The sequence below is a fragment of the Harpia harpyja genome, chromosome 9 (assembly GCF_026419915.1).
Source record: "Harpia harpyja isolate bHarHar1 chromosome 9, bHarHar1 primary haplotype, whole genome shotgun sequence".
Lineage (NCBI taxonomy): Eukaryota > Metazoa > Chordata > Aves > Accipitriformes > Accipitridae > Harpia > Harpia harpyja.
Window position 1 is genome coordinate 32,630,358 of NC_068948.1, and position 27,843 is coordinate 32,658,200.

Here is a 27,843-nt window from a genome sequence, read left to right on the forward strand (position 1 = left end):
ATCTAGAGTCGTGCCAAAATGGAAGTGGCAGGGGTGACTAGAGGGCTCGAGGGTCCTCGAGGAGGTGACTGCCTTCAAAGCTATGCCAGGGCACTCAGGGCCTTGCACAAAACTCGTTAAACCACCAGCAAGCCAAACCCGCTCACAGCGGCATCACTGCGTGTCCCCAGACTTGCAATCACACAGGCTTTAAACTGGGAAAAGAGCTGATCCTGTACCCAGGCTCACCCCTGGCATGATCCTCCCCAGTTATGGTGGGCTGCAGACCACACCACGACCATCCCAAGGGTGTCACTGTATGCCAGGAGGACCCCGGGGAAAGCGCGGTGCATGGAGGACACTGCATCTACTCCACATCTCTGGTGGCCAGCGTGGAAGTTACCCCAAGTCCTTGTTTTAGGAGTGTTGAAAGCACAGAAATATTGAGTAAGGCTGGGTAAAACAAAAACCCAGTGCCTTTTCCTTCCTACCCTATGAGCCCATTTCAGACACAGCCCCATCACATCCCCATCAGAAAGCAGAGCCACCTCTCCTCCTGCCGGCAGGTTTAAGCAGGAGGGAGGATCCTGCTTTCTCACTGGCACTTTTATAATGTTTTAGCTCATTTAGAAAGAAGTTCCTCCGAACAGAGCAAATGCTCCCACTAACAGCCGCTTTGCTCTTTAAGTAACCTGTTGGTCCTTACTCCCAGCATGCAAATTCAGCTATTGAGGGCAAGGCGATGCAATATAATGGATATGATGTCAAGAAAAATTCAATCAAATGTCAGGATAAAATTCCAGGGGGGAACATACTTTTATGATTCATAATGCCAACCAATTATCCCCGTGACAGGCCGAACGGCAGTATTTTATCATGCCTAGCAGCCTGGAAAGGGAGTTGTGCAAATCGGCTCATAAAAAGATCCTTTAACAAACTCGATGGACATCATAATGATCACTAGCACACACTTCATTTTTCAGCCCCAAATGACAAAAAAAAGAAACCCCAGCTCTCAGCGTGTGCCAGAGCTGATGTATTCCCAAGAAAAAGCACCTCTGCCGGGTAAAAGCTCCAGGTGCTTTGCTCTCCCCTCTGCCCCATCCACTCCAGTGCTTGAGATCTCTCCCTTCTCCCACCAGCATGGGCTGGGCTCAGCCATCCATCCTAAAAACACTACAGATCTTTTCATTTTCAACAGCTGACGTGCTTCAGCGCTACTTGCTGTGGGCACCGAGACGTAAAACCGAGGTTACATTTCCATTAGAAATACGAAGTAATTTAACATCTCAACCAGGTACGAAACATTGCCCTTGGTGGTGACTGCCCCCCAAAATTACATCAGCTGATGTGATGCAGTGGGGGATCAGCCAGGCACTACGGCCAGAAGCAGCAGCAGGCGAAGCAGCGCTAATACAGTCTATCGAGGCCGAATGTGTTTTGTTTATAACCAACATTTACCCGTGGTGTCTCATCAGGTGGTGGCAGGAGGTGTCAGCCTGATGGGAAACCACCGCACTGAGACCAACGCAGGAGATCGCAGCCTCCAGGTCAGGCTGCAATGCAGGACGCCCTCAAAAAACCCTCTAGATACCAAGGTTTGGTGTACAAAATACAGCATTCAGTGCAAAACAGTATGCAGGGAGTCAAGCCATTAAAACCCAACAAAAATGTCAGCATAATTTTTAATCCCTGGCACAACCACGCTGAAAAGCAAAGGAAAAATCTCAGGAAGGAAAAAGCTTCCTGCACTGGAAGTATTTGTCTTGCATAGAAGTGTTTGCAAGATCACTGCTCGAAGTGTAATCACATGAACTTGTTATTTTGTAGGACCTACAAAGCGCTTCATACTTCAATGTCCTGAAGCACAGAAAGGAAGGAGGCAGTGACATCTCTGCCAGCAAAGATGGATGAACAATCGCTACATAAACTAGGGCGGATTAACAAAACACCCAGCCCTGCAGCCCAGTGCTACCTCTGTCCAACAGAAGGAAAAGCCTGAGGTGAAAAACCGCAGAATCTTTCTGGCTCAGAAAAAGGGTCTTTGGACCAAGAGGGGGAAAGACAAATTCCATATATTAAACCAAACCACTAGGACTCGGGCACTCTCACCAGCTGCTCTTCCCAAAATGTGGGGGCTTCCCTCCCTCCTCCCCCAAAAAAACCCCAGAGGTGTGCTCAGGACCCCCCCCTGCACCGGGGCAGGGAGCCAGCGACTGCCGCGGGGGCTCGGGGCTCTGCCTGCACCCAGGAGCCCTTCCCGGCCAGGGGGGAGATGTGCTGGCAGATGGAGCCGGGTGGACCTTCGCCTGGCCCTTGTTTGCCTTACGTGGACCTTTTCCAAGTGAGCAGGTTAAATATTTGCATCCTGGAGATGCAAAAGAAAAACCAAGCCACCACCGGCCGGGTCCCCAAGGAAGAGGTTTCTGACACTTTCCGTGCCTGCTAATAAAATATAATTCCTGGCTGGTCCAGGATCATTTTGGAGAGGTGTTTAATTGGCGCTTATTGTGGTAGCGCTCCAACCCCCTGCCAGGATGGGCCAGTTAATGAAGCAGGCAGCAGCTGCTCCTGCTCCGCTTGCAGTAACAACAGGGTTGTAGGAGGCAGCACCAAGCCACCAGCTCATCGGCCATCGCCGCCTGCACACACGGACACCCACCCAGCTCGCCCACTGCTCCCAGGCAGTCGCAGGGCTTCCAGCGAAGGCAATTTTTTTCCCATTTGTTCCCAGCCCATGCCAAAATACAGCTGTGCTTCCCTCGCCAAGGCTGTGCAGGATGGTAAAGCCGCATCCCCGGGAGCCCACGCTGTCTGCTCCCGGCTCAGGGCTTGCTGGAGCAGAAGCGGAGCCCAGATGGCACAGGGTGCCCTTCCCACCGCTGCTCCGCCTGACAGGGCCAGGAGCATCCCTCCTGCTTCACAGGGTGACTTCCACCCAGATCGTTCCTCTAGGAGAAGTAAAAGCAAAGACACCGCAGCAAGGTACGGAGAGGTAAGAGAGTTATCACCTCTCTGACAAAACAGGGGCAAGGTAGTTGTGCTTTCAAAGCCCCGTTCCACACAGGGACAGGCACCCCCGTGGCATAAGCCAGTTTTCTCAGCAGGTTTTACCACATACCCCAAGCCTTTTGGCCATCTACAGACCTCCAGAAGTGCTCCCAACATCACGACCCTAGTGAGATGGACCCGGTTATCCTTCGCACCCTCCTCCCAAACATGCATCCCCCCGTCCCAAAGGCCGGCTGGCCTCGAGGGTCACCCACAGCCGCCACGCAGGAGCCCCAGCATCCCCCGGCTGCAGCCCGGCCGGGCAGCAAAGGAGCCCCCGAGGACCCCGCGCAGGCAGGTTGAATAGGGCTGTTGACGCTGTCCCTCTGCCACATGACACAGCATCCGAATGGCCTTAAAATAAACTTCCCCTCCTTTCTTATGCATGGGTAAGCTTCCTCCCGAAAGCGCGTGTGCCTCTGCATGCACGTGTGCGTACACACACACGCTCGCTCCCCACTGCGCCGGCACCGTAGGCAGCAGCGCACTCATTATGTTTTAAATAAAGCATTTTTAAAATCTCTCAGAATTTAGCAACAATTGCCATGGATACCAATCACTGAAATCCCTCTGTTACTATGGCAACACCTTTCCCATCCTGCCTATTTATCCTGGAACTGACACACCATTTATCGTGAGTGATAGGAAGAGAATTTGAAAGCAACCTTCCCTAAGTGCACGGAAGCATAAAAATCCTCCGTGAGGAAATAACTATTAATAGAGATAAAACAGCTACAGCACGTATTAGCCCCAGACCGATGGCACATGGGGCACGTTTTGTGCCTGCACATCACTGCTAAACACTGAGGACGATGCGAGCAAAACACCCTCCAGCAAAAGGGAAGGCGGGCAGGGTCAGTAAGGCTCAGTAATGGAAAACACAAACGCACTCAGTTTTTTTTTTATTTTCACGTTTAACACGCAAATAATTAAAACGAGAGCCTGTAAGAGTGAGACTTTGTGATGCAAAGGGACCGGGGTAACCACGCTGCTGCGGTGGCACAAGGATGCTGTAGCAAACACTGCTCGCAGCCTCCTGGAAAGCTGGCGGGCGATGCTCAGGGCTTGCAGCAAGCCCTCGCTGGGTCTGGTAGCACCAGAGTACGAAATTACCTCCTCGCTCCAGTGAAGGGGCTTCCAGGGGAGCGGAGTCGGCAATCCAGCCAGGTGAACCATACATAAATGTCTCACGCTAGGTACTTATGGTACCCGCCAGGGTAATATTCGTGAGGCCCAAGATCTCCATGGTGTTTATTTTCACAATATACCTGACAAGGCAGCACAGTCTATTATTCCCCGCATCTCTGAGGGTCAAACTCAGCAGAGCCAGAGCCTGCCGGTGAATTGTTTTAACTCAACCCATTGCCCCAAAGCACACAGGAGCAGAACGTGTTAAGCACAAAGACACTCCTGCAGTCGAGCTACAAGCACTCACATGCAAGAGCCTCTGGGCTCTTACGCACCAGCAATCAGCCCGTTTGCAGCAGAGACTGGAACAAAGCCTCTCCCCTGCGTTCCTGATCCCGTGCCAGAATGCTGAGCATGCTGCGTGTCAGAAACGCTCAGCGACTGGCCGAAGAAAGGAGAACAAGCCTTGCGGAAGGAATCCCACCACCACCACAGCCCTTCTTCCTACACCCTTCATGAAACAGAGGGGGAAAAAAAAGGCTCCAAGCCCCTGGGAGGGAGATCCCTCCCAACGTCAGTCCTCCTGTGACCCTCCTGTCCTACAGCTTAAGGGACAGTGATGCTGACCAGGAGGAAGGACAGCAAAAGTGATGCAAGTCCAGGTTGTGGGCAAGACAAGGGCTCCATCCCCGATTTCATTTCCCAGGCTATGTTACCATTAAGACTGTGTAATTCATCCTAAAGAGCTTCATGCTCGAAGGGGCAAGACATAGCTACGGGGAGCAGGACCCCAACCATTCCTTTGGGAAGGATGGAGGCACAGCCTGCCACAGCTAACCACCCTGAGGACACACTTACTTGTTCTGCAGGGTGACAGCAACATGCTGGTTCCATCCTTTGGTTTTCATCAGTGGCAGGCACCGAGTTTTGGGGAGAGCAGCTTCCTATTCTTCTCGTGCCTCTGATAAAAGCATCATGATCTAGACTGAGTCCAGCCAGTGATCTGTGCCTGGGAAGAGCAATTTGAGTAAGAGAGTCTACTACTTTTCCACATTATGCAGAAATGCGTCTCTGCAATGGAAGTCACCGCTCAAAGCCTTTTGATTGATTCAACTGAATTTTAGGAGCAGATTGTCCAGATGCTGATATTACTATGCAGATCTAGGCCTGGGAAATGGACCAAAGCTAATAGAAATTCAGTGTAGCCACTGATGATTTGTACAATTATGAGCTGCTATGAATCAAAAGGTTAACTTTCAGACAGATCCTTGTGGGAGAACCCTTGGAGATTGATTTCAAATTTCATACAGTATTTAGTCAAATCTCTTTATTAGGGGACAACAGCAGTCGCCGAATCACAGAAACGAGAAGGCTGAAGGCTACACAGAGGTTAGTGCGGGACACCTAGAGCAATCCAGAGTAGATGCTCTGGAAGTATCTGCATTTCCCGGAGCTCGTGAACCATGAGGAATGTGAATTGACAAAGGCCGTTCATTACAATAATGCAAGTCACTGCAAACATCTGTGATTAACAAGAGCACTCCAGGAAACTGAAGGAAGGGGAGCAGATCGCACACGGACACAACACACCAACTGCCGCAGTGGAGACAGGTGAACATCAAAACTCAGATCTCGACACTGTTGGGGGAAAGATTTGCAAAGCACAGAGCTTGCGTGGCTGAGAAGTGCCAGGGAGGTTTGCTGTTTGCACAAAAGCCTACACAAAGAATATCCCAATTAAAGCAGCTTTCTGCTATGCTAAATTAGGACAGTGCTACAAGTACAATCAGCTGCTGTCAAAGGATGCCAGAAGCATCAGGAAAGCAACAGGAGGACGTGCCCATGTGCAGGTCTGTATCCAAAGCACAGGCTCCCAAGGAGACACTGATTCCCCCAGGAAGGCCAGGGTGGCCAAATAGGTACAGACCAAGCCAGGATTGCTGCTGTCAGGCAGGACCTGAGGTCAGACTTATCTGAAACAGTGAGTGCAATCAATCTTGACTAGCCAGCCTTCGACCTGCTCTCCATACCCGCAGCCCAAGCACCAGGAAGGACAAAGCCATTTCCTTCCTTCGAGAGGACACTCACCCGCTCTACAAATACTAAACCTTAAGCGCACAAAATAAAATGAGATCAAGCAGTTTGAAAAAGCCACCACTTACATATTATTTCTCTCTCCTGTTTCTTACACAGCACTTTATATCCCTTTAGCTATCATTCATAGTTGTAAATATACAAGGGACTTTCATGGATCTATAAAATTAAAGATTGCGGCCAGAAAAAACAATCATAAACTAAGCTCAGGCATAGGACTATTAAATAAAAAGACTAGAAGGAATCACAGCATCTTCCAGCCTGATTTCCAGCACAAGAGAGACTAGGGAGTTCCTTCCCCTCCCGTTTCACATCCAATGACACAAATAAGGAAATTGAGAAAAGCACCAGCATAAGAATCCAAAGATCTGTCCTCCATTAGGAGCAAACATGCATGTAGTCAAGAAAAAAGTGAGTCGTCAAGATGATGCACACTAAAAATGTAGCAGCCCCTCCAATACCTGGAGGCATTCGTTGGGAGAGCTGGGGTTTTTTTCAAATCAAACGTTTTGATCTATGAATTGTTATGCTGAATCTTACTCCATGGGGGAAACGGGAAGCAATCAGCATATTAAGAAGCCTTTGAAGGTATCTTTCCCAACTATTACAAAAGAAAAAAGGGAAGAAAATAGATACACATTTGAGCCTCAGGCTCCAGCTCAAGGCAAAGGAAGACTTCAGAGACTCAAAGCACAAGCGCCATGCAATGGGCTCAAGGGTGATCCCAAGCAATGGGACTAGCATGTGAAGCCTTAAAAAACACAACCAGGTGCAATACACAGGGACATGAAACAAGAACTGCTACCCTGAAAATGGAACCTGATTTGCACCAGCTCTGCCAAGAAAGATGCGCTGGAAAAATGTTTTCTTTGGAAACAGCAAATAGGTTGATTGAAGGACACCTTCATTTTACCTGACCCATTCAGCTCTTCTCGTTACAGGATCAGAAGAGCGGTACAATGTATACGTCTTGCTGTGTAACAGGAGGCATGTTTCAGAATTCACCTAACCTAAACACTAACTGCATTGGAGTTTGTACTGAAGAAAAGTCAGCCAAAGTTTCAAGGTTTTATGGAGATAAACTTGTCCTTGAGTAATATCCGATCATCTAGGTTTGTATAAACACTGAGAGTGCTGCGAGAATAAATTCTATTCATACTTACCTACACAGGGCAAGCAAAAATGCAACACAGCAGCCTGGGAGAAAGCAGGAGGTGCTGTAAGTGTCCCCACATCCCTACCGCTTTCAATCTTTGTCAAAGTTCTCAGATTGGACCGGTCCCCCTCCCTCCCCAACCCTGAAACAGCTTATAAAACCATTGCTATACACAGAGATGGATGCAAACTGCTAGACACATTCATAAACAACAACAACAAAAAAAATCTTACTCTGCAGGATAATCACCTTAAAACCAAGCTGCTCTACATAGCCTCTGTCCTCATTTGAATTCGGCTTGTACGTGAATCTGCAGAGGCCTCAACCACAGGGCTTTGCCTCCTTCCCGGCATTTCAGTAGATTATCTCTATGCTTTGCCATCGCCTTGAGATTAAGCTTGTTTTACTACAAATTCAGCTGATATTTGCTCTGTGTGCAACCGGCACTGCTCATGCTGTCTGTGTTACAACATACAGCATTTATTTCCTAAAAACCTGCAAGATGGCTCAGTTGCATTTTTACCACTCAGCCCCAAAACCAGGATCAAGGGGAGACCTAATGCTTAGCGGAACCTTTCCTTGAATTAAAAACCCTTCATATGTTAGCAAAGCCACTAAGGCTGCCTAGTTCCTGGGAATCAAAAACAGCAATGACATGCCTAATGGAACACTCCCAACAGCTTTTAAGAAAGAAAAAGCAGTATTAGTGGACCTACAATTAGACTGATATAAAATACTTAGGGGCACATGTATGCTCTTCTGCTCCTGCCTAGAGAACAGGTAGGACATTACATTTTTGGAAGTGTCTAGCTCCAAGTGCTACAGAGAGTCAGAAATTGTGATAGCTTTTGAAGTATGGTAGCAGCAGCTGGCAGAAAGGAGCCTGGGGTACAATACAGCTCCTTTTCAAAACACCAGTCCCTCTTTTGAGTCACTGCATGGTGCTGGCATAAAAGGATCTCAGGAAACAGCACAGCTCCAAAGACAAATGGTGCAAGAGATGAAAGATCTGGAAGGAAGGAGCAGCAGGAGCGAGAGCAACAGCTTCTTTCTCTCTCACCCCAGAAGAACTGGTTGCAGCTGAGTGTGATGTGGACAGAGAAAGAACAGGATTGTCCTTCCTTTCCCCTAGTTAAAACTGATTGATAATAGACTAATAGCAGAAAGATGCAGGCCAATCCCCACTCCATCCCAATTTTGAGCATGTTCCACACCATGTCCAAAATTCAGGAAAAAAAGTGATGAAGGTCAATTATCTGGAGGTAGAACAGGAAAGGGAAAGCAGGAGGCAGCAGGGACACCTGACCATTGCAGGAGCACAAGGGCAAGACTCCCAGGACAAGAGCCATGGAGGGCTAACTGGAGAGGCAGTACCTGGACAGCATGGAGAACCTCCCACGGGGCAGCCAGCTGGAAGCAGATGGTAGGAACACAAAGATAAAAGCTCGTATACATCACACTTAAGAGTTTTGCTCCACTGGCTCTCAGGCAGGACAGCTGCTCTCTTCAACAGCACCTCATCCCGCGGGGGACTCAGCAGTACAATTCGGAAACACTATGAACTAGACTTGAAGATTAGTGCCCATATAACACCATCTTTTCTGACTGCAAGCTGGAAAACAGAGTAACTGACAAACCATCTTAAGAAAATTATTTTTATTTCTTTTTTTTTTTAATTTCTTTTTTTTCCCTTTTTTTGAAGTTCTGAGGTTTACAGATATGCTTTTATTTCCGATAATATAGCTTCGCAGCAATAAAAATCACAATGCAGCTAGCAGAGCAGCTGAACTAAGACCCATAAATACCAGCACAGAAAACAATGGACAACCACCAATATTTCTATACATGAACTATTATTTTAATGTCACATTTTGACAATTGTAAATGGTCTACAGAATGTATGTGGGCAAAAGGCAATAAGTGAGTCTTTTGAAACACTAGATGTATAATAAACAGCGCATTATCAACATTTACATGATTCACATCAAATTGATGACATCCTAAATGTATTCCTTTTAAAGGATAGAAATTTTTCAATAAAATATTACATTTCATTTAATACTCTCGTACAATACTTCATACATTGCAGGAAAAAAATAAATGCAAGGTCTACTCCACCTAATAAGAGGATGCTTTTTCATTAGTCTTTAGTACTGTAATAAAAAAAAAAAAATCACAATAATGTCATAAATAAACAGGCTTGAAATTATTAATTACGTTTCACTATTTAAAAGGGAGAAATTAAAAATTAATTTGAAATAATGAAGTTATGGGTAGAAAATCAAAACCTGACAACACATCCTAGTACCAGCTGTGATTTTTCTCATCCCTACAACAAAAAAAGGAAACAGGTTTTATAATTTCGTTAGCCGTATCCTAGTTAATCATGTTTCAAACACAAACCTTAAGAGGAAAAAGTAAAGTTTGGTCAGGATTAATAGAACCAATCAGTCCTAACAACAGTTAGCTGAAACTAAAGTGTATGCTATAAAACATTCAGTAAATGAAGTCTGCAGCAAATTCATGCTGGCATAAATTATTGTGCCTTAGGAGTTGGGTTAAAGTTTCCCTTGTGGTATAAAGTCTTCTACAACAGAACACTTCAGAACTACATCCCTTTTCCATTCCACAGATATAGCAAAAGCTTGTAAACCAATGCTTTAAATTTATTCTCTAAAAACTCACTAGAAATACATGAAACCCACATTCACTTATCTCCCCTGAACCAAAGGACATTTCTCTTTCTTGCTTCATCTGTCATAAACCCCAGCCATTGTTTAAAATAATTTAAAAAATGCTTTAAGAATCATCCCTCTCTTGCCGGTGCTTGAAAGGCAGACAGATTTTATTTTGCAAGGTCTCCCCTTTGGTATTCAGCAGGGCCTAGCACTTCTGTTAAGGGAGGAGTATTTATTCACAATCTTTCAGATTCTGTTCCCCCCTCATTGACATTCCACCACCATATGCTCCCCAGGATTAATACACATTCTGCAGTAAGAATTCCCTGGTTCCGAAGGGAAAAAAAAAAAAAAAAAATCCTACAGCGGCATGTTCTAAACAGCTAAAATGAGGTCATAAGAGGCAACTTCATGTTGGCCATGTAACTGATTGCTGCTTATACAGGTCAATCTTTTAAGACACATCACATTAACTGAGTTCATAACAGAGTTCAGATTCATTCAGGATCCTTCTCTCATTTCTCTTGACTTTTCCCCTGACTTTTCAGTTTGGTGCAGAATAGCTCCAAACCTGAACACGCATTCCACCTTGCTATAACATATGAAGTGTAGAATTTGTCTAACTTTGTGCAAAGTTTTAGACAAATATTTAATTGCCATCAATTGCTCTATACAAATACCAACACTTATAACTGATCCCTGTTCAGCAGGATGAAGCTGTAAATAGGGACAGGAGAGGAAGCAGGCGATGCAGAATAGGTATCTTGCTACCAAACAAATAGATTTCTCTCTCATCATGACTAGAAATTTTAGGTCTAGAAAGGGCACAAGTATTTATGACTAGAGTGTAAGGCTATGACATTAAAACATGTATTATGGTATGCTGGTGACAGGAGTTCCCAAAAAAACCCAAAGCCTCAAAAGACAAAAAGGACAATAGGCAAAGTAACAAAAGTCTGCTTAACATTAAAGCAGCACCTTCATTCAGTACAAAGTGTTCAAATATTTGATTTTGCAAAGCACTCTCAGGAAAAGGTAATGTAATCTCCCACTTAACCTTTCACAAAGCTGCATTAATTACATTCCAGGCTTTAGCATAATTTCACTAGTAAGGCCAATAACACAATTCCATTGGCCCTGCACCCTTGCATACAGCAATTTAATGCAGCGTTCACCATCTGCACCTGCTGTATGAAAATGGCAATAATTCCTTAACACCACTTAAGTCACAGAACTTCCCCAGAAACACGGGGAAAGACATTGCTAAGACACCACAGGTACCCACTCCTAGGGACCGATTCTGCCATTAATGCACACAAGCAGCTGCTAACGGCTTCAAGGGGAGCATCTGGTCCAGATAATTGGACAGAGCAAACAAAGTGAAGAAACCCAATTAACTGGCAGCTTAACAGCAGTTCTTCGTTCTAGAGTCTCTAGAAGAGGACTTTGTCTCATTCACAACAATCAGAAGTGGTTTCAGGTGGATGTAATTTTTTTAATAGAATAGGGACAGCAAATTCAATGCAGCTCTGAAAGGCACTTCAGGTAGAATGGTAATAAACTCCTGCCTGATGAAACGAACCAGAACAAGCCTGCTGGCCTTGCTGCCCGTGCCGCCCTCTTCAACTAAGGCAATTTTAGTGGATAGCTAGCTTCCACGCGCTGCTTTCCCCACACAACTTTAATTTAGCTACTTACACTAGCATAAGGCCTTACTAAAAAACGAGAAGGCTCAACAGCTTCCACCTCCCCAACAGAAGGGGAAGAGGGTTACCTTATACTAAGGTAACAGCCTGCACAGTGGGTTACTTGTTTCACTGCTTTTAATATGCTGTCAAGGTGTCATCATGCAACTTTTTAAAATACCTTAACTCTACAAGTTCAATCTCTTGCTTAATAGACGAACACAGACAAATTAACACAGACAGTGTCCTCACAAACAGCTAGGCCACAGTGCCTATTGAGAGATACAGTAAATTTCTATTTTGGGTAGAGATCATGTAAAAGAAATCTTGTTTGAAGTAAAGGCTACCTTGCATAATCACTCAAAAATAGCCTATCCAGCCACTCAGCTAAGTCGTAATCAAAGCCATCAGTTATCACAAAAAGCACCTTCATATCAATAACTGCTCACCCCTATGAAACTCAGTCTGAGTTTGAAATGTATCAGGACTAATTTTATCATGTAGCTGATTCCATTCATGCTGGTGATCCACTGTTTTCAAACAATCAAGTATTGTTCCCATCAGTATTTTACATTAGCGTAACGGATTTATCCACATCATTGCTCTCCCACCACCCCCCGCCCCCCACCCCCCCAAAATTCCACAACTGCTCAAATAAGGAAAAAACCCCAACTAATAGGCATACTGTGAAACAAAAATACTATTTAAAAAACAAATGGATGACAGTCCAACAGTTTGCGGGATTCAAAACTGACTCTACAAAGTAGTTGTCTACACTGTAGAAAGGATTTCCTTTTATTTGGAAAATGAGCAATTGTAAATCAGGTATTGGAGAGAAGAGATATAAACAATCTTTAGATGGTCTTAAGTTTTGCCTACTGTTGAAGGATTAAAACCGTAAATAAAAAGGTACCAAGCCCTCAGGGTTCACCATTCATGTGAAGCTTCTTCCATCTCTTTCTTGACCTTCTTAAAAACCATATTCATTTCTGGGAAAAGAAGGGAGAAGAAAATAAAAAGTTATTTAGGAAAAAAAAAAGCAGTTATTTCTTACTCTGACATTATACAGAAGTGCTCAGTTTTGATTCAAAAAAGCCTTAAACTCAACCAAAAGTCTCAAACCTTGCTTATAAACTTTGGTTTATAAACTTATAAAGCATGGTACTTTGGCAGTAGAAGATGAGATTGTGTATAAACTTGGAAAAGTCCCTAGACTAAATGGATGACACATACTTACAGTTACCAAACAGAAAAGGGACAAGAGGATTTCTGAGGTCTTTAAAAACACAGGGGGAAAGATGACAAAAGGCTTTAGATTAGAATCCAAAAGAAGTTAATGACTAAAGACACATTAAATTCAAGGTATTCCTTTGCTGTATTCACAGCCCATTAACCAAAGTATCAGATAAACTTATCAGCTAATAACCTATATATATATATATATTCAGTTGCCTGACTGTGAGAACAAAATTATAACAGGTATTTAAAATATAACAAAGAGAAACGACAGATTTCTCTCCCAGCAAAAGCAAGGATTTAATTTTTACTAGTAAGACAATACTACATGAACTGCTCACACCACGCAGGCACAGCGGTAACTTTGCTCATCACATCTTTTATAAGGCTGAGCATGAGATTAAGTGTTCTTTGAATCTCTTTAGATGCACAGAAAGCCTTATCATCAACCAGGAGCAAAGATCACTTTTAAAAGACGTGGAAAGTTCAGGCTGTAATTGCTACTCATCTTTTGCTAGCATGCAGAATTTCAGTCTCCTGAATAATAAAAGACTTCCAACTTAGGTCACTGGTGAGTCAGGACACAAGAACAAAGCCCTAACTACCAAGCTAATATTCCACGTTGTTTTGAAAGGGTAGACATACATGCAACTCAATCAAAATTATAGCTTCTGGAATTTAAACACCCTAAGGGGGATAGATTACACGCATTTGGGGCATTACAAAGTCCTTCCTATAGTTCTTCTCATAGTTTGGGTTTGTGTACATTTTCTCCAAACACCACGACTCCAGGCTGGATACACACACTCGCTCCCAAACATACATACCTGCCTTTGCATGGAAGTCTCTGTACATCTTCTCATCTGAAACTTTTCTGCTGTTGCATCAGCCCCACATTTTCATATACTCTAGCACTATCTTCTCTCATTCTGAAATGAAACAAGTATTTACAGTCCAAAGCATCTAGTTGGAGAAAAACATATTTGTACATGCAATGCAATTCAGAGACAATTTATTTTGCTCAATTTATTTTAAGAGCAAAGCACAGGGCAACAGTCTAGGGCAGATTCTGTGGTAACGCATTCTCATTCGAGGTCCCTGAAAATTAGTCAGTACAGTTCAGAAAACTTACACCTTAACAACAGAAGCGAACTTACTCTGGACATGTTGGGGTTGGGGTACAGGGTGGAAGAGGGCTCTGATCCCCACTTGTCTGGTCCGATAAAGAATATTTAATGTTTGTGTATTCGTGACCTTTTCTCTTACTCTTCTGTGAAGCAAAACACAACAAAAAGCCAGGTTTTTGATTACTAATAGAAAACAATCATTGAAGTAGTGCAGAAATTACATGTGTAACTAACCATGTATGTTTTTAGAAGAAAGGTGTGTCTATGAGGAGAAGAAAGCTTAGTTCTGTAGATAACACACACAACATGGATAAGACCTAAAGGCTGGCTTTAGCTATTGGTTACAAGACCTGAAAAGGCTCACTTTTCAATATTCCTCTCTCTACCACCATCTCCAGCATGGTGGAGTTGGAATATATCAACCTCATGAACCAGCATTCATACGCAATCTTCATCTTACTTGGCAGAAGAAACCACACTTCATTCTTTAATAGACAGTACCAGCCAGTGGGCTTCCCACTGACCTTATTTCCAGCTTGGAGATGTGGCCAAATGAGTAACAACGTTGTTTGCAAGATCTCTAATAAAATAACATCTTAGCCCATTAGGTTTGATATAAAAAGAACCCAAGCTGTTATTTGTATTCTGCAGCATATGTTACAAGCTGCAGCCAATTGTGCTGGCATTCATCTAAAGATACTGAAGGCTCCAGCAAGCAAAGCTACACTAGGAAAAGTAAGGGGATATGGCTTTCTTCCTTTCAAGGCAAACATTCACAACACATGCATACACCGAAACCTACACAGAAATTAAAGACTCACTTTAAAGTTTTACAGGGTACTGGACTGGGGGGGTGGGGGGGTGTTTGTTGTTTTTGTGTTGCCGTTTGTTTTTTTTGTGTTGTTTGGTTTTGTTTTGTTTTTTTTAAATGCTTGAACAAGTACTAAATAACTGACCTGAATCAATCTCACAACAGAGGTTGTCAGAGTTTCTGGGGAGTTCTGGCTGCTGAGTTTCCATTAAGAACACTCTGTATAGCAATGTAGGTTGAAGTTTTTCCAAGATGGCCTTCTGAGACTTGCTCAAAACTTGCTCAACTTGTTCTGTTATTTTACTGAACTTCTCCCCTCTCAGCCTCCTACTTACTCCTGACAAATCACTTTCAAATAGACTACCAGTCCAGATCAATTACCTGGAAGGTTAATGCTAAAAAATAAGATTTAAACAAAACGCAAAGGTTCAAACTCTGCTGCATTCTAGTGTTATGGCTACAAACCCCTCACCTGCCAATAATATTCTGAAGCCCAAAATCCAGGGCTTGACTTCCACCCTCCCACTGCCCCCAACTGCGCGATGAATGGCAGTTCATGTTACAGATGTACTGTACAGTAAAAGCAATTTAAAAAGAATCAGTCAGTTCTTCTATTACTTAAGCTGACAAACAGATAAAACAAGCCAAGAAAAAGTAAATATCTGGCTTCTCTTTCTTCCACTTAATTCACTGTAATTATCCTTTCTAATTCAGAATAATAGAAATGTGGTCAGAATGGCTTGTTTCCTAGATGTAGGAGAATATACACATTTCCACGGGGAAAAAAAACCCAAAAACACAACCCACCCAAATTCACTTTGCTTTTGTTTTACACTTGTAAGAAGAGAGGCAATATTTAACATAACACCTAACTCTATGAAATCTTGAGGCTCTCAGCATTGCAATGCAAAAGGGAATGCTAGCAGAGCAGGGCAATTTCTTCCTGAATACGAACAAAAAGCAGGCATATCTATGTGAACGGATGCAGCTATTCATATATCCACTTCTTCAGTCCAGCTGGTTTTAAGTCCTGCATGACAACAGGTTAGCTAGTGTGACTACCTAATTTCTTATCGGAGCTGGCTTGGGTTCATCCAGATTGAAAAGCAGACAGGAAGCACAACCTCATATTGTTTCCTATACAGGTGCCCTAATTGACTTCACCAGGTTTTTTTCCAGCTTTCACTGTTTGCAATTGCAATTAAAGCAAGCATAGAAAAGAAGGTTCCAGAAGTTAAAGTTTCTCAAAACACAGCATTTCATTCCCAAACTATCTTACTGGGGTGATATTCAAGCATTCTGCATAGTATTCTACTACTTAGCCATTTTTTTTCTGCTCTATCAAAACATGCTTTGGAGCATTCCCAATTCACCATGTTTTTTTCAGGACATTAGTTCCTATAGTCACCACAAAGCTTTGCTTTTGTCTGACAAGTTCTATATAGTTTTATTCCTATAGCTGCCACTAGCCTTAGTGTACAGGTCAAGACCTCCTGAAGTAAAGCAATGTTCTATTTCCAGTTTCTTAAACTTTTATACCTGTGCCTTCTGAGCTAGTAATGGAATAGAGGATGAGACACAACTAACTGAGCCTCATCACTATAGGAGAAATACACTGCTCCACTCAATATCAAAACGATCAAGAGAGAGTTACAGATCTACTTTGTAAATGGCAGCAGCAGAAAGAGACCATATTCAAAAAGCTGAGGATACAAGGCTTGCATAATTACACACACATTCGAGATATGAAGCAGCTCTAAGGCGAAGTGAGACAACAAAGCCAGGGAAAAAAGTACACCTGCGGGATTTCTTGTTCTTCACTTTGTGTCTAATCACCATCAGATCACACAACAGCTGTCCTGGGGAGAGGAATAAAGTCTCTATCCTCTCTGCTGAACAGTGCATCTACATCATGTAGGCAATTATAAAATAAACTCTGCCACACTCCAAAGCAGCCAGAAGCCACACAAGAGTGCCAAGCCCAAGCTGGCACACTCCATCTCTAAACAGGGATTACATCTTACACCTGGCACTGCGCTAACCCTGCCGCTCCCCACATCTGCCTGACCAGTTGTGTGGGTTTATCTCCTTCTCAGCAGCAAACCAGCTGCAGAAGGAAAGATATTGAAATTCTGAAACAAAAAGATAAAAATCCCAGATGACCAGAGGTTAGGGCAGAGAATGAAAGCAACAGTGTGTAGAATGTCAGTTCTTTATTACAAAATGAGGTAACTTCTGTAAAAGACTGTAGAGTTTGAATGCAATGAAGTACTTAAACAGGAAGAGTGAGGTGAAGGTCTTGTGGTTGTCACCACATATTCCAAACCTTTTCTCATCTTACTACACCAAATCACTCCTCTAACTGCTTTTTGTTGGACACTGTACTGCAAGATCACCACACTCATTCTTTCATCTTTCAGTCCAATACACTTACCTCTTACTAATAAACATGTACTTTAAGACTCCAAAATTGGTATTAGAGTGACCAGCATTTGAATTTGATTATCATACTTTAGAAATACAGTTAACAGGTTTGAAATCTCTTTAAAACTCAACAGAACACAAGGTTCTGTATTAATTAATTAACAGCCTTACCTCTTATTCTTCTTGCACAGAAAACCAGATAATATTAAGAGAATTTGAGATCTGGGGTGCAGGGACTGGGGGACTTGGAGGACAGGATCCCCTACATGCAAGCATTTTCATGGAAGGTAAACCAGCACTAGTTGCAGTCATATGGAGAAGCCTCTCAGATTGCTGATTTTCTTTCTCTGTCAGTGGCCAAACACACTGGTTTTATTTTACAATTTTCTAATTCCACCTAATGCTTCAAGTAATTCTTAAGCATAATGAATTGAAACATAGGCTAATTTCTCTGAACAGGGTTAACAGGTTACAGGCCCAGGCTTTTCACAATGCATTCATTATACAGCCAGCAGTCATGCCTCCGAAAGTCACAGGCGGCAACTCTGCTCCCTGCTCAAATGATAACACGTTCCTATGTAACATTTTATACTTAGGACAAATATACCTGCTCCTCTTCAATTCTGCGCTGTAGCGTTTCAATGTAGTGCTGTACTGCCATGTAAATAAATCTGTACTGTGCTTCTGTCTGAACCATTCCTGACCGTTGTGACCTCACCATCTGAATGGTCTTTGGAACATCAATATCACAGTCCACACCTAGGAAGAATCACCATAATGTTAAGAACAGTAAAATAAACTTTATCTTTGAGGAGAGATTGGTCTCATCTTCCAGCAGAACATAGTGTAGTTGAATGATCTTGCAATAAGCAAGACTGCTAACATTTAACACAGAGGATTCACCCTTGACTTCTAATATACAGATCTGTAGAACTGTAACATAACATGGAAAGCTGTCCTGAGGGACGAAACTGCATCACTTCACACTGTTCCGAGACAACTTTAAATGCAACCTAGCTCAACATACATGCCAAGTTACTGTTTACAGCAGTTTATACATAGATACAACACCATTCTCCAAAAACAAGTTGCTCAAATTCAGCATGCCTGAGTATACTGACCACCACACACTCATGAATGATTTTAAAAGAAAAACAGAAAAATAAATAATACAAATAATAATAAGAAAAACATAATCAGACTCCTGACTAATCCTCAGCTGAAAGTTTTCATTATGCTGAACTGGAGCAGGGCTTCAGCACTTTGAATTCCAGCTAAGTCAAGAGGAATGAGCAAGTCCCTTTTATGCCAAACACACATGCCTAGTTTGTAGCATCACTAGAATCCTCTATTCTATCAACACTCCTGTTGTTTTAGTGTGATGTAGCTGTCAATGTCCCACAGGAAACTAAAAGTGGGAGGGGAACCTACCTTTTTCTCTGATTATGTCAATAAGAATATCAATCACAATGAAAGTTCCTGTTCGCCCAATCCCAGCACTGTAAAAAGAGAAGGGGGGAAAAAAGTTAGTTGTTTCACTCTTTCTGAACAGACACCAAAACACCAGTCCAAGTAAGAGTCTAACATTAAGAGACATTAGACTTCCAAATTATAGCCAGAGTCAAACCAAGCCAAAAAGTCAAAAATAACTAGAGACCTAATCAACTTAGCACGGAAGAGACAGAAGTCAAAACAGCACTTTTGTACCTCAGCATTTATTAACGTCCTTGAATCAGAAAAAAACTACAAGCTCAGATCTAACATTTCCTTGCCTTGTAAGTAGTATCTCATTTATAAGCCAAGACTGAGAAGAGAGCACTCACAGGAGGTGGGATGGGATACTAGAATTTCCATCATCCTGCACCTGAAATGTATCTATCCAAAACTGGTACCGCCTTCTCATACAACATCAGAAATTCTTATTCATACAGACATGTACACTCTGAAAGACAGCCTGCTTCAAAGCTAACCATTTGACACCTATCTAGAATATATCATTTTGCAAAACAGAAAGCACAAGCACCTTGACAGATCAAAGTATGAGTAGCTCTCAGGGAAACCTGTCTTCTTTTAAAGTTTTCATCTCCCGCCGCCAAAAAAAAAAAGTATCAAACATCCAACAGAACTCCAAAGGCATAGCAGGAGAGGCATAGCGTATCACCATACCTGCAGTGGACCACAACTGGTCCCGCATCAGAAATGCTCTCCTGCTTATGGTGCACCTCCTCTAGAAAGTCTAGTACGCCACCAGGGTCACTTGGGACTCCATGATCAGGCCAAGTTCTGAAGTGATATTGCCAGACTGTTCTCTCTGTGTTCCCCTGGAAGGAAGATGCCAACACGTGAAAACAAAATCCTTCAGATCAAAATCCAGCTAAAAGCATTTATGTGGCAAAGTTGAGTCAGATCAGAAGGTGGCATACCCAACCTGCTGCTCAGTATCCACAGCACCACAACTCTCTTAAAGGAGGGAACTAGCCAGAGTTCTTCCTGGCCTGACAAGTCAATCACACCATCTGCTTCCTCAGCTCCCTCTTTCTCATGCAGTTGTTTCCAACAACATTTCCATCCTCACCTTTAGAAGCCACGGCAAAGTTCTGTCTGAGGGTGACCAACAGCGAGGGACCTTCGCCTGTCATGCTCATCATTCATACCTAGTGGCACTTACCTTATGCACTTATTCCCACTCAGCTCCATCTCATGGACATACCAATCTGACACATCCTGCTTATTTGCTTCTTACACAATTCATTTTGCACCCTGATCCAAATTGTTCCTTAACAAGGAAGTGCTACTTCCACACTAGTTAACTGTTTCCTTCCTCATCTTTTGTATTCCTTCCCTTAAGTGTTCTTTCTACGTACTGGACCCATACACAACCGTTTTCTTCTAGTGCAACCATCTCCGTGAAAGAGAGCAAATGCCTAGCTAGATCTAAGTGTGATTACTTAAAAGCGCCATCCCTCTTTCCAGATTTCCCCAAAGCTCTGCAGCTGCACATCTTCTGCCAAAAATTGCTTAGGTGTAAGAATCTTCAATTATCCCAAGGACAAAGAGAAAGATGTATAGAACTAAACCTGGAGCTTCAAAGAAAGAGACAGGGCTCAATTTATTAATCTCCTAGTGCTTTTATTGATTCCAAAGAAACAGTCTATTTCTGCAAACTTTTTTTTGTGATGTGCAACCCAAATTAAAAGGACAGAGTTACTAACATACTTACTTGCCCAACTTTAGAAAGCTTAAGTTCTCTTAGTGTGTAATCGTGTGCTGCACTCTCCTTGACATTCCTAACACGCATAACACCATACTCCTTTAGGGAATATTCATCAGGCCAGTACTTGACACACTTACTCTGCAAGATTTAAAAAAACAAAACAAAACAAAACAAAAAAAACCAAAAAAAAACCCAACAAAAAAAAAAGGGAGTAATTAGTAAGAAGAAACGCTGGTTCATAAACTGAAGAAAGGCTGGTTCATAAACTGGTTACCAAACACATTTCTGAAGCTTTCATTTCTGAATACATAGGGGACAATTAGCGCCAACTGGACAGCTAGCTAACAAGGTAAAGAACATTTTAGGGGGAAGTTTCGCTTCCCCATAACAAACACCGGATGATTTCAGACAAACAGGTACAGGCAATCTCTCCTTTCAGCAGCTTTCATGATCATCTTAGTATCTGCTTTGCCTCGATAGTTTCAAAACCCAGAGATTAAAATACTGTTACTTGTATCTCCACCCAACTAAAGGTTTCAAAATACTGAGAATTTCCAGTAGAATGCTGTAGCCTTACAGGCTATTCTACAATCAAAACCCAACAGGCTGCAAAATAAATACAAGTCAGAGGTATAAGCTGTTTTGTGCAGAAATTAAACTTGGATGCTTGCGTTTTCACGACTTAGAGCAGAAAGGGCTAACATAGCTCTCTAATTCAATCACCAAAGCAACAAAGAATTGCTCCCTGTGGCAGGGGACTGAAGCCTCATGTGTCTGTAGCTTCCGAAATGTAGAGCTTTTGGCATGCTACTTCTCTCTCAAGATTATCTTTGGCCAGGGATATATTCCATCCACTGAAGAACAGATTCACCTATTACTACTTTGATTTGTTTCCTATGACAGTTCAGGAAAGAGCAGCTCCTGTTAGCCTGTGAATGCAATACAAGTCCACACAGTATCAAATGATAAATTACAGTGGGTATATAGATGCAGCTTCCAGCAAATAGCAAATGCAGACAAACACCAAGTACTACAGAGAAATATTTCCTATTTGCAGTTACTACTGCATATTTATGAGAAAAAATGGCAACAAGAAAGTTCCTTCTGCCAACACAAGATACAGTAAGAGATGATCAAACACATGCTTTCCAGCCTACTTAGGCAACAAGATGCTTTTTTGTTACTTTTGCCCTTCTTTCCCTGCCATCTCCAAAAGAGTACAAGCTGAAGAAAAGATGTTGATCCTAGCCTATGCCAAAATAACTTGCCGTTTCAATACAGAACTCTGAACACAAGAGCAGTTGGTATAGCAAGTCTGAAGAGTAACATGCAATGTTAAAATAAGCCTTAGTCTGATAGAGGGGATGCATGTGTTATTGGCTCGATGGACTGCCTCCAAAACACCACTATTTTAATTTATAAGTATTTGCTGCTTCTACAGTGCATTCTAAAGCATATTCAGAACGCTATGCAGATCTGAGACGTTTCATAGCTCCTCACTTCCTTAGGCAATGTGCTCTTGAAGTCATCTCTGATGCAGAGGTTTCTCTCCTTTCTGCAGATCTGAAAGCATCTTGGCCTGAGATAAATGTCGTGGTTTAACCCCAGCCAGCAACTAAGCACCACGCAGCCACTCACTCACTCCCCCCCCCCCTCAGTGGGATGGGGGAGAAAATCGGGAAGAGAAGTAAAACTCGTGGGTTGAGATAAGAACGGTTTAATAGAACAGAAAAGAAGAAACTATTAATAATAATGATAACGCTAATAAAATGACAACAGCAATAATAAAAGGATTAGAATGTACAAATGGTGCACAGTGCAATTGCTCACCACCCGCCGATCGACACCTAGTTAGTCCCCGAGCGGCGATTCCCCCCGTCCCCACTCCCCCCAGTTCCTATACTAGATGGGACGTCCCATGGTATGGAATACACCGTTGGCCAGTTTGGGTCAGGTGCCCTGGCTGTGTCCTGTGCCAACTTCTTGTGCCCCTCCAGCTTTCTCGCTGGCTGGGAATGAGAAGCTGAAAAATCCTTGACTTTAGACTAAACACTACTGAGCACCAACTGAAAACATCAGTGTTATCAACATTCTTCACATACTGAACTCAAAACATAGCACTGTACCAGCTACTAGGAAGACAATTAACTCTATCCCAGCTGAAACCAGGACAATAAAAAAGCTTTTATTTTATATCAGGACTGTTATTTGCAATTCTTGAATAAGTGAAATAGGCATCAAGGAAAAAAAAAAAAGAATAAAGAAAAAAAAATCAATGCGTGCAGCAGTGATTAAGTAATCGGACATTAAAATGTTTTATACAGCTAGAGCACAGAAAACAGGCTTAGCAAAATTTGTAATGAATCATGGAGGAATTGCAGAGGAGCACAAGCCATTCAGTAGGTTACAAAAAAAAAAAAAAAAAAAAAAGTATTCAAGTCAACTCTTCCAAAACAACCCCATAATTTATTTGTCCTCTTCCAAGAAAATGACCTAAGAGGAAGGTCACTGCAAAGGGGTAGCTTCTCCCTCCCTCAGTGCATTCTCAGGAAGAAAACACAAATCATGCCCCTTTATAAGGCTGATGGATGGGCAGAAGTTTACAAAGCCTAAAAAAGTCTGCAAGACAGAGTCTAATGGTTTCTGCAAACATCACCAATGGCAGTTTTGATACCTAGATTAGTAAGAGAAGCCCATAAAATCTACTGCTATTTGTCTTCAGTACATATACACAAAGCCTCTTTTTCTGTGGCAGTGGTAAGGAACCCCTGCAATTATCAGTCATCCATAGAAAAACATTAGCTATACTTTCAATTCAATTTTTTTCAAAAGTGACGCTCTTCTAACAAGATAACAGCTCTCCATTCAGAAAGAGATCATTGGATTATTGAAAAAGTGGACAATGGTATGTGGAAAAAGCAGAGAAACAAGAGAGTGCATGCGAAATTGAACAGAAGCAACACATTCCAAAGATAAAGCTACACTATACACAGGAAGCGGTATGTGACCATTGCCAGAATATCAGTATTCAACTATTTCCTATTCTTTCCTGCCATATGTCATTAGAACCCAGAAACAAAGTAATAGCCTCAGATTCACCAGAAGACAGTAAGACAAGATCTCTGTACTTAAAAAGGTAAAATGGAGGTTCTTGGGATACACCCTTGCAGGAAAATTTCCTCTTTCAGAGCATTAAATACTGCCAGAGCAGTTCACAAGGTGTTTGCAGATTACCGAGGCTGAACAGGCAGCTGTGTTCATGCAGAACAGGGCAGTCAAAGGTAAAGAACCTGACTTTTATTCCTAAAGTGCTAAAACACACCTGGCTGGGGGATTCCTAATGAGGTACAGTTTCAGCCGTAATCACTAGCTCAGCAGGTAATAAGAATGTTATCAAATTCAAGCACAGAAAGTAAAGTCAGAAGAGAGAATAGCATTCTAGTAGTCTAGTAAATGTCACTTGAATAAGATGAATCTGGGGCAACAACTTTCACATCATATTGTAGTTTTTAGGCAAGAAGCAGTATCATCTACATTCATTCTTATAATAATAAAGTCCCACAATTCTGCTTTTCTACTAAAGTCTATACAGGCTTGGTAAGCTAAAATAAATGGCAATACTTTTGTTACAGGAACAGAGAGTTTACCCCTTCAAGTACACAGAATGCCTGTCTGGCTTCATCTCATATTCCAGTGCCTCATTCGCTGAATAATGTTAAAATACACAGATTTACATTCAGTAGTTAAAATTTAATCAGTCAACACTTAAAAAAGGGAGGCCTGATGATACGATAGGAGCATACCCTCAATTCCCACCAGCACCAATAAAAAAGGACACTCAGCACTCCAGGTCTCCAAAGACTGGTGGCACACCAGATTTCAGCATATAAATCAATATAACCAAGTCAGTTTAGTCCTTACTTGCATTCAAATGTCATGACCTTTCCCAAGCCAGTTTGAGAGTCTGTTTTTACCTTTCCTCTTTCAACTTCTTTTGTTGTCATAACAATAACTCGAGAATTCTCCTGGAACACCATCCTCCAAAAATCATTCACTGTATTCTGTAGGCAACCTTGAGTAGCGATGTAGCTTTTTTTTGGCTTTGAGTTGTTGCACTTGGTTTCAAACTCAGGCTAGAGAAAAAATTTAACAAATGGTGACAAATGATTACAAGACTAACTTGGATTTAGGTGAGTATGTTAAAGAGTAGACATGGGCTGTGCCAACAAGGCTCCTGTAGGTATGAGTATACTTACCATAATAATATTAGCATTGATATAGTCTGAAACAGGTTCATTTGGATCACCATCATGTAGAACAACTCTGGTATGATCAACTGGAAGAATATATATGAATGTTAAGCACTTGCATCCTACAGTTGTGAACACACAGCTATTTTTAAATATCCCACAGACAGGTACATTTCTTACTGCTACCAGAAGCTATTAGGTTATCAAACTGAGTAAATTAGTGGCTAGAATATTCAACCTTTCCTCTTTTGCTGTTTCTTAAAACAAGTGGCCAATTCATAACAAGCTAGATCAAAGTAAGTGTTCATGACCCCTAGTAACTCATGAACACATGGACACTCAAGCACTAAGTCAAGGCAAACGGCTGCTGGATTTGCACCATGCAGTTTTGTACCACAATTAATCCTCTTACGTTTAAGCATTCCAGTTTACTGAATAACAGTTTAGGGATGTGATGTTTTTAAATGAAAGCCGAAGATAAAAACATTTGGGAATCGAAATATCGGTATCTACAAAGTGCAAATGTTTGAACACAAATTGGAAATTGCATGGGCTAATACTGACAACATAAGAGGGGAAATTATCACTAAAGAGAAGAAAAAGCACAGTGGTACTTAATTAACCCTGTATTTATGAGCTAAAAAAAAACATAGAAAAGTAGCAGGCTTACGCTATAATGAAAGAAATCAATACTTACAGGGTAAAATGTTTTTGTATCTATTTTTGTTTTTGTTTTCTTGACGCTGGCCTTCTTTACGGCTATAGAGGAGTTTGCATTCTTGCTGCTGTAAAGTCTAAATGAAAACAGCACAAATAACTGGTTTTAATAAAAGCAGTATGAACTGTTTCACCATCGTTATAGCAATCCTTTCTCACAAAAATGATGATACTTGATTATAATGCCTGAGAGTCAGAGAAAGAGAGAGAGGTACTGAATTTCTCCATTCAGACTTAGTACAGCATTGCTTCCAAGATATGTAAGAAACACAGGAGCATGAGTGACAAGGCAAGCTGTTTTCCACCTAATAATTAGAAACACCTATGAATTCAAAGCTTCTGTAAACCAAACTATAACCAGCAAGTCCTCATGATACTGTTCTGACCAAGCAGACCCAAGTTTTAGGTGTAACTGGTTACAAAGGACCACAACAAAATTTTGCCTGTGGAAATCTTGCCATCGTAAAAGGCACGCTAAATAAACCAAACAACGCAAGCAGCATTCTACAGAGCAGGTCCAAATAAACATATTTATCACTAGGTCTTTCTCGCCAAGCATAAAAGTTAGGAGTACTATTGCACTTCTTTTTGCTGCATCAGGCACGTAAGGAGTTAAAAAATTTCCACTGAACTGGCATTAGCTTTAGTACCGATAAAGATTAGTAACTAATGCATTCAAAACATTGCCAGCCTGCAAAGGAGTAAGGCACTTTGTGATCCAGTGCTTCTGTACCTGAGCTGTACTGGATTCCTCTAGGCCTTACCAGCCTTCTTCCTCTCCTTCAGCTACAGCAAGGCTGTAGTAACACTGCTAGCAAGCCCCCAAAACAAGTCCCTGAGAATACAAAGGCTGTGCAACAGCAATGCCACAAGAGCGGATCTTTGCAAGCTGCAGCCAGATGAACTCTAGACAGCCAAAGAGGAGGAAGGAGCATACAGAAAACCCAACAAAGCATATCAACACAAGCAGCTGTATTTAAATATCAAGCACAGTGAAAAGTCCTTCAGCAGTCAGAGGCAGAATATTAGGTAGATATTCTTGTCTACTCCCCCAAAACAAAGTCCACAGGGGAAGTTGGTACATGGAAGTCCCAGTACCTACAGGGGGCCTACGAGAAAGCCAGAGAGAGACTTTTTACAAGGGCATGTACTGATAGGACAAGGGGTAATGGCTTTAAACTGAAAGAGGGTAGATTTAGATTAGATGTAAAGAATAAGTTATTCACTGTGAGGGTGGTGAGGCACTGGAACAGGTTGACCAGAGAAGTTATGGATGCCCCATCCCTGGAAGTGTTCAAGGCCAGGTCGGATGGGGCTTTGAGCAACCTGGTCTAGTGGAAGGTGTCCCTGCCCATGCAAGGGGCGTTGGAACTAGATGATCTTTAAGGTCCCTTCCAACCCAAACCATTCTACCATTCTATGATTCTATGAATGCTACAGTATTTCCAGAGGTATGGATGAGACAAGTACAATGCCAATGTACAACCCAACACCACAGCCACATACCACTTTTTAAGTGCTCCAATGATTCTCTTTTACCAACGCAAGGCCATTTCACTAAACCAGTAAAAAATTTTGCTCAGACTTTCTCATATTACCCTGTTGGTGGAGGAAGGGGGGCATTAGGTAACTACAGAGTTATCCATAAATCATCCTAGTGTAGAAACAATAAATCTGCATGGTGATTTCTCCTGTTGGCAAGGAGCTAATTTCTCAGTACCTGGTTCACAGTTAATATGACAGGGACAACAGCAATTCCATGCTTCACAGCCATGCTGCTTAGCAGCAAGTCTCCCTACTTGCAATGAAGCTGGAGGGACCAGAATCTTGATGTCTTTGTTCCAAGTTTTAATCCCCAAAGCAGTACTGGCCTGACTAAAAGGAAGACTCAGGCTTTGAAAGCTGCTGCCCTTGTTATTACCACCCTTAATGCTCTTGCAGAGATTGCTTTTACTTTAAAGCTTGGGCATGTCAGGCACATTGGCTCACTTCTATTTCAGTCTATCTTATTGTTACGGCCTCACTTAGTGACCTTGGACAATTAGGCTCATCCTAAAGACAGGGAAACCAAAGAACAAAAGCAATACATGCGAGCTGTGAGGTTTCATGCTCATGAAGCAAAGACAGAAAACATATCCCCATAAAGCATTACTTGCTACTGCTAGCAATGGGTGAAACAGCACTTTGCAGTAAGCTCATCTCTTGCCACACTGAGTCTTTAAAGTGCCATTACCACAGAGCACCTTTACATGCTATTAACACTTTTGAGTCTCAGCCAAGTGAAATGCCAAGC

At 42.3% G+C, this 27,843-nt stretch overlaps 1 protein-coding gene across 2 annotated transcripts in view; it reads right to left on the bottom strand.

Annotated features, from left to right (window-relative positions):
* Window positions 1–9,244: 9,244 nt before the first annotated feature.
* PTPN11 (protein tyrosine phosphatase non-receptor type 11) overlaps window positions 9,245–27,843 on the bottom strand; it is a 31,585-nt gene continuing 12,986 nt past the window's right edge. For both annotated transcript variants that reach the window (XM_052795933.1, XM_052795932.1), the window contains exons 7-16: window positions 25,531–25,627; window positions 24,840–24,919; window positions 24,558–24,716; window positions 20,590–20,721; window positions 19,536–19,690; window positions 18,801–18,868; window positions 17,977–18,128; window positions 14,165–14,277; window positions 13,835–13,936; window positions 9,245–12,760 (exon numbers count right to left, since the gene is read on the bottom strand). In XM_052795933.1, the coding sequence (XP_052651893.1) occupies window positions 13,867–13,936; window positions 14,165–14,277; window positions 17,977–18,128; window positions 18,801–18,868; window positions 19,536–19,690; window positions 20,590–20,721; window positions 24,558–24,716; window positions 24,840–24,919; window positions 25,531–25,627 (1,026 nt within the window). In that variant the 3' untranslated portion in view covers window positions 9,245–12,760; window positions 13,835–13,866. The remainder of the gene's footprint in view (window positions 12,761–13,834; window positions 13,937–14,164; window positions 14,278–17,976; window positions 18,129–18,800; window positions 18,869–19,535; window positions 19,691–20,589; window positions 20,722–24,557; window positions 24,717–24,839; window positions 24,920–25,530; window positions 25,628–27,843) is intronic.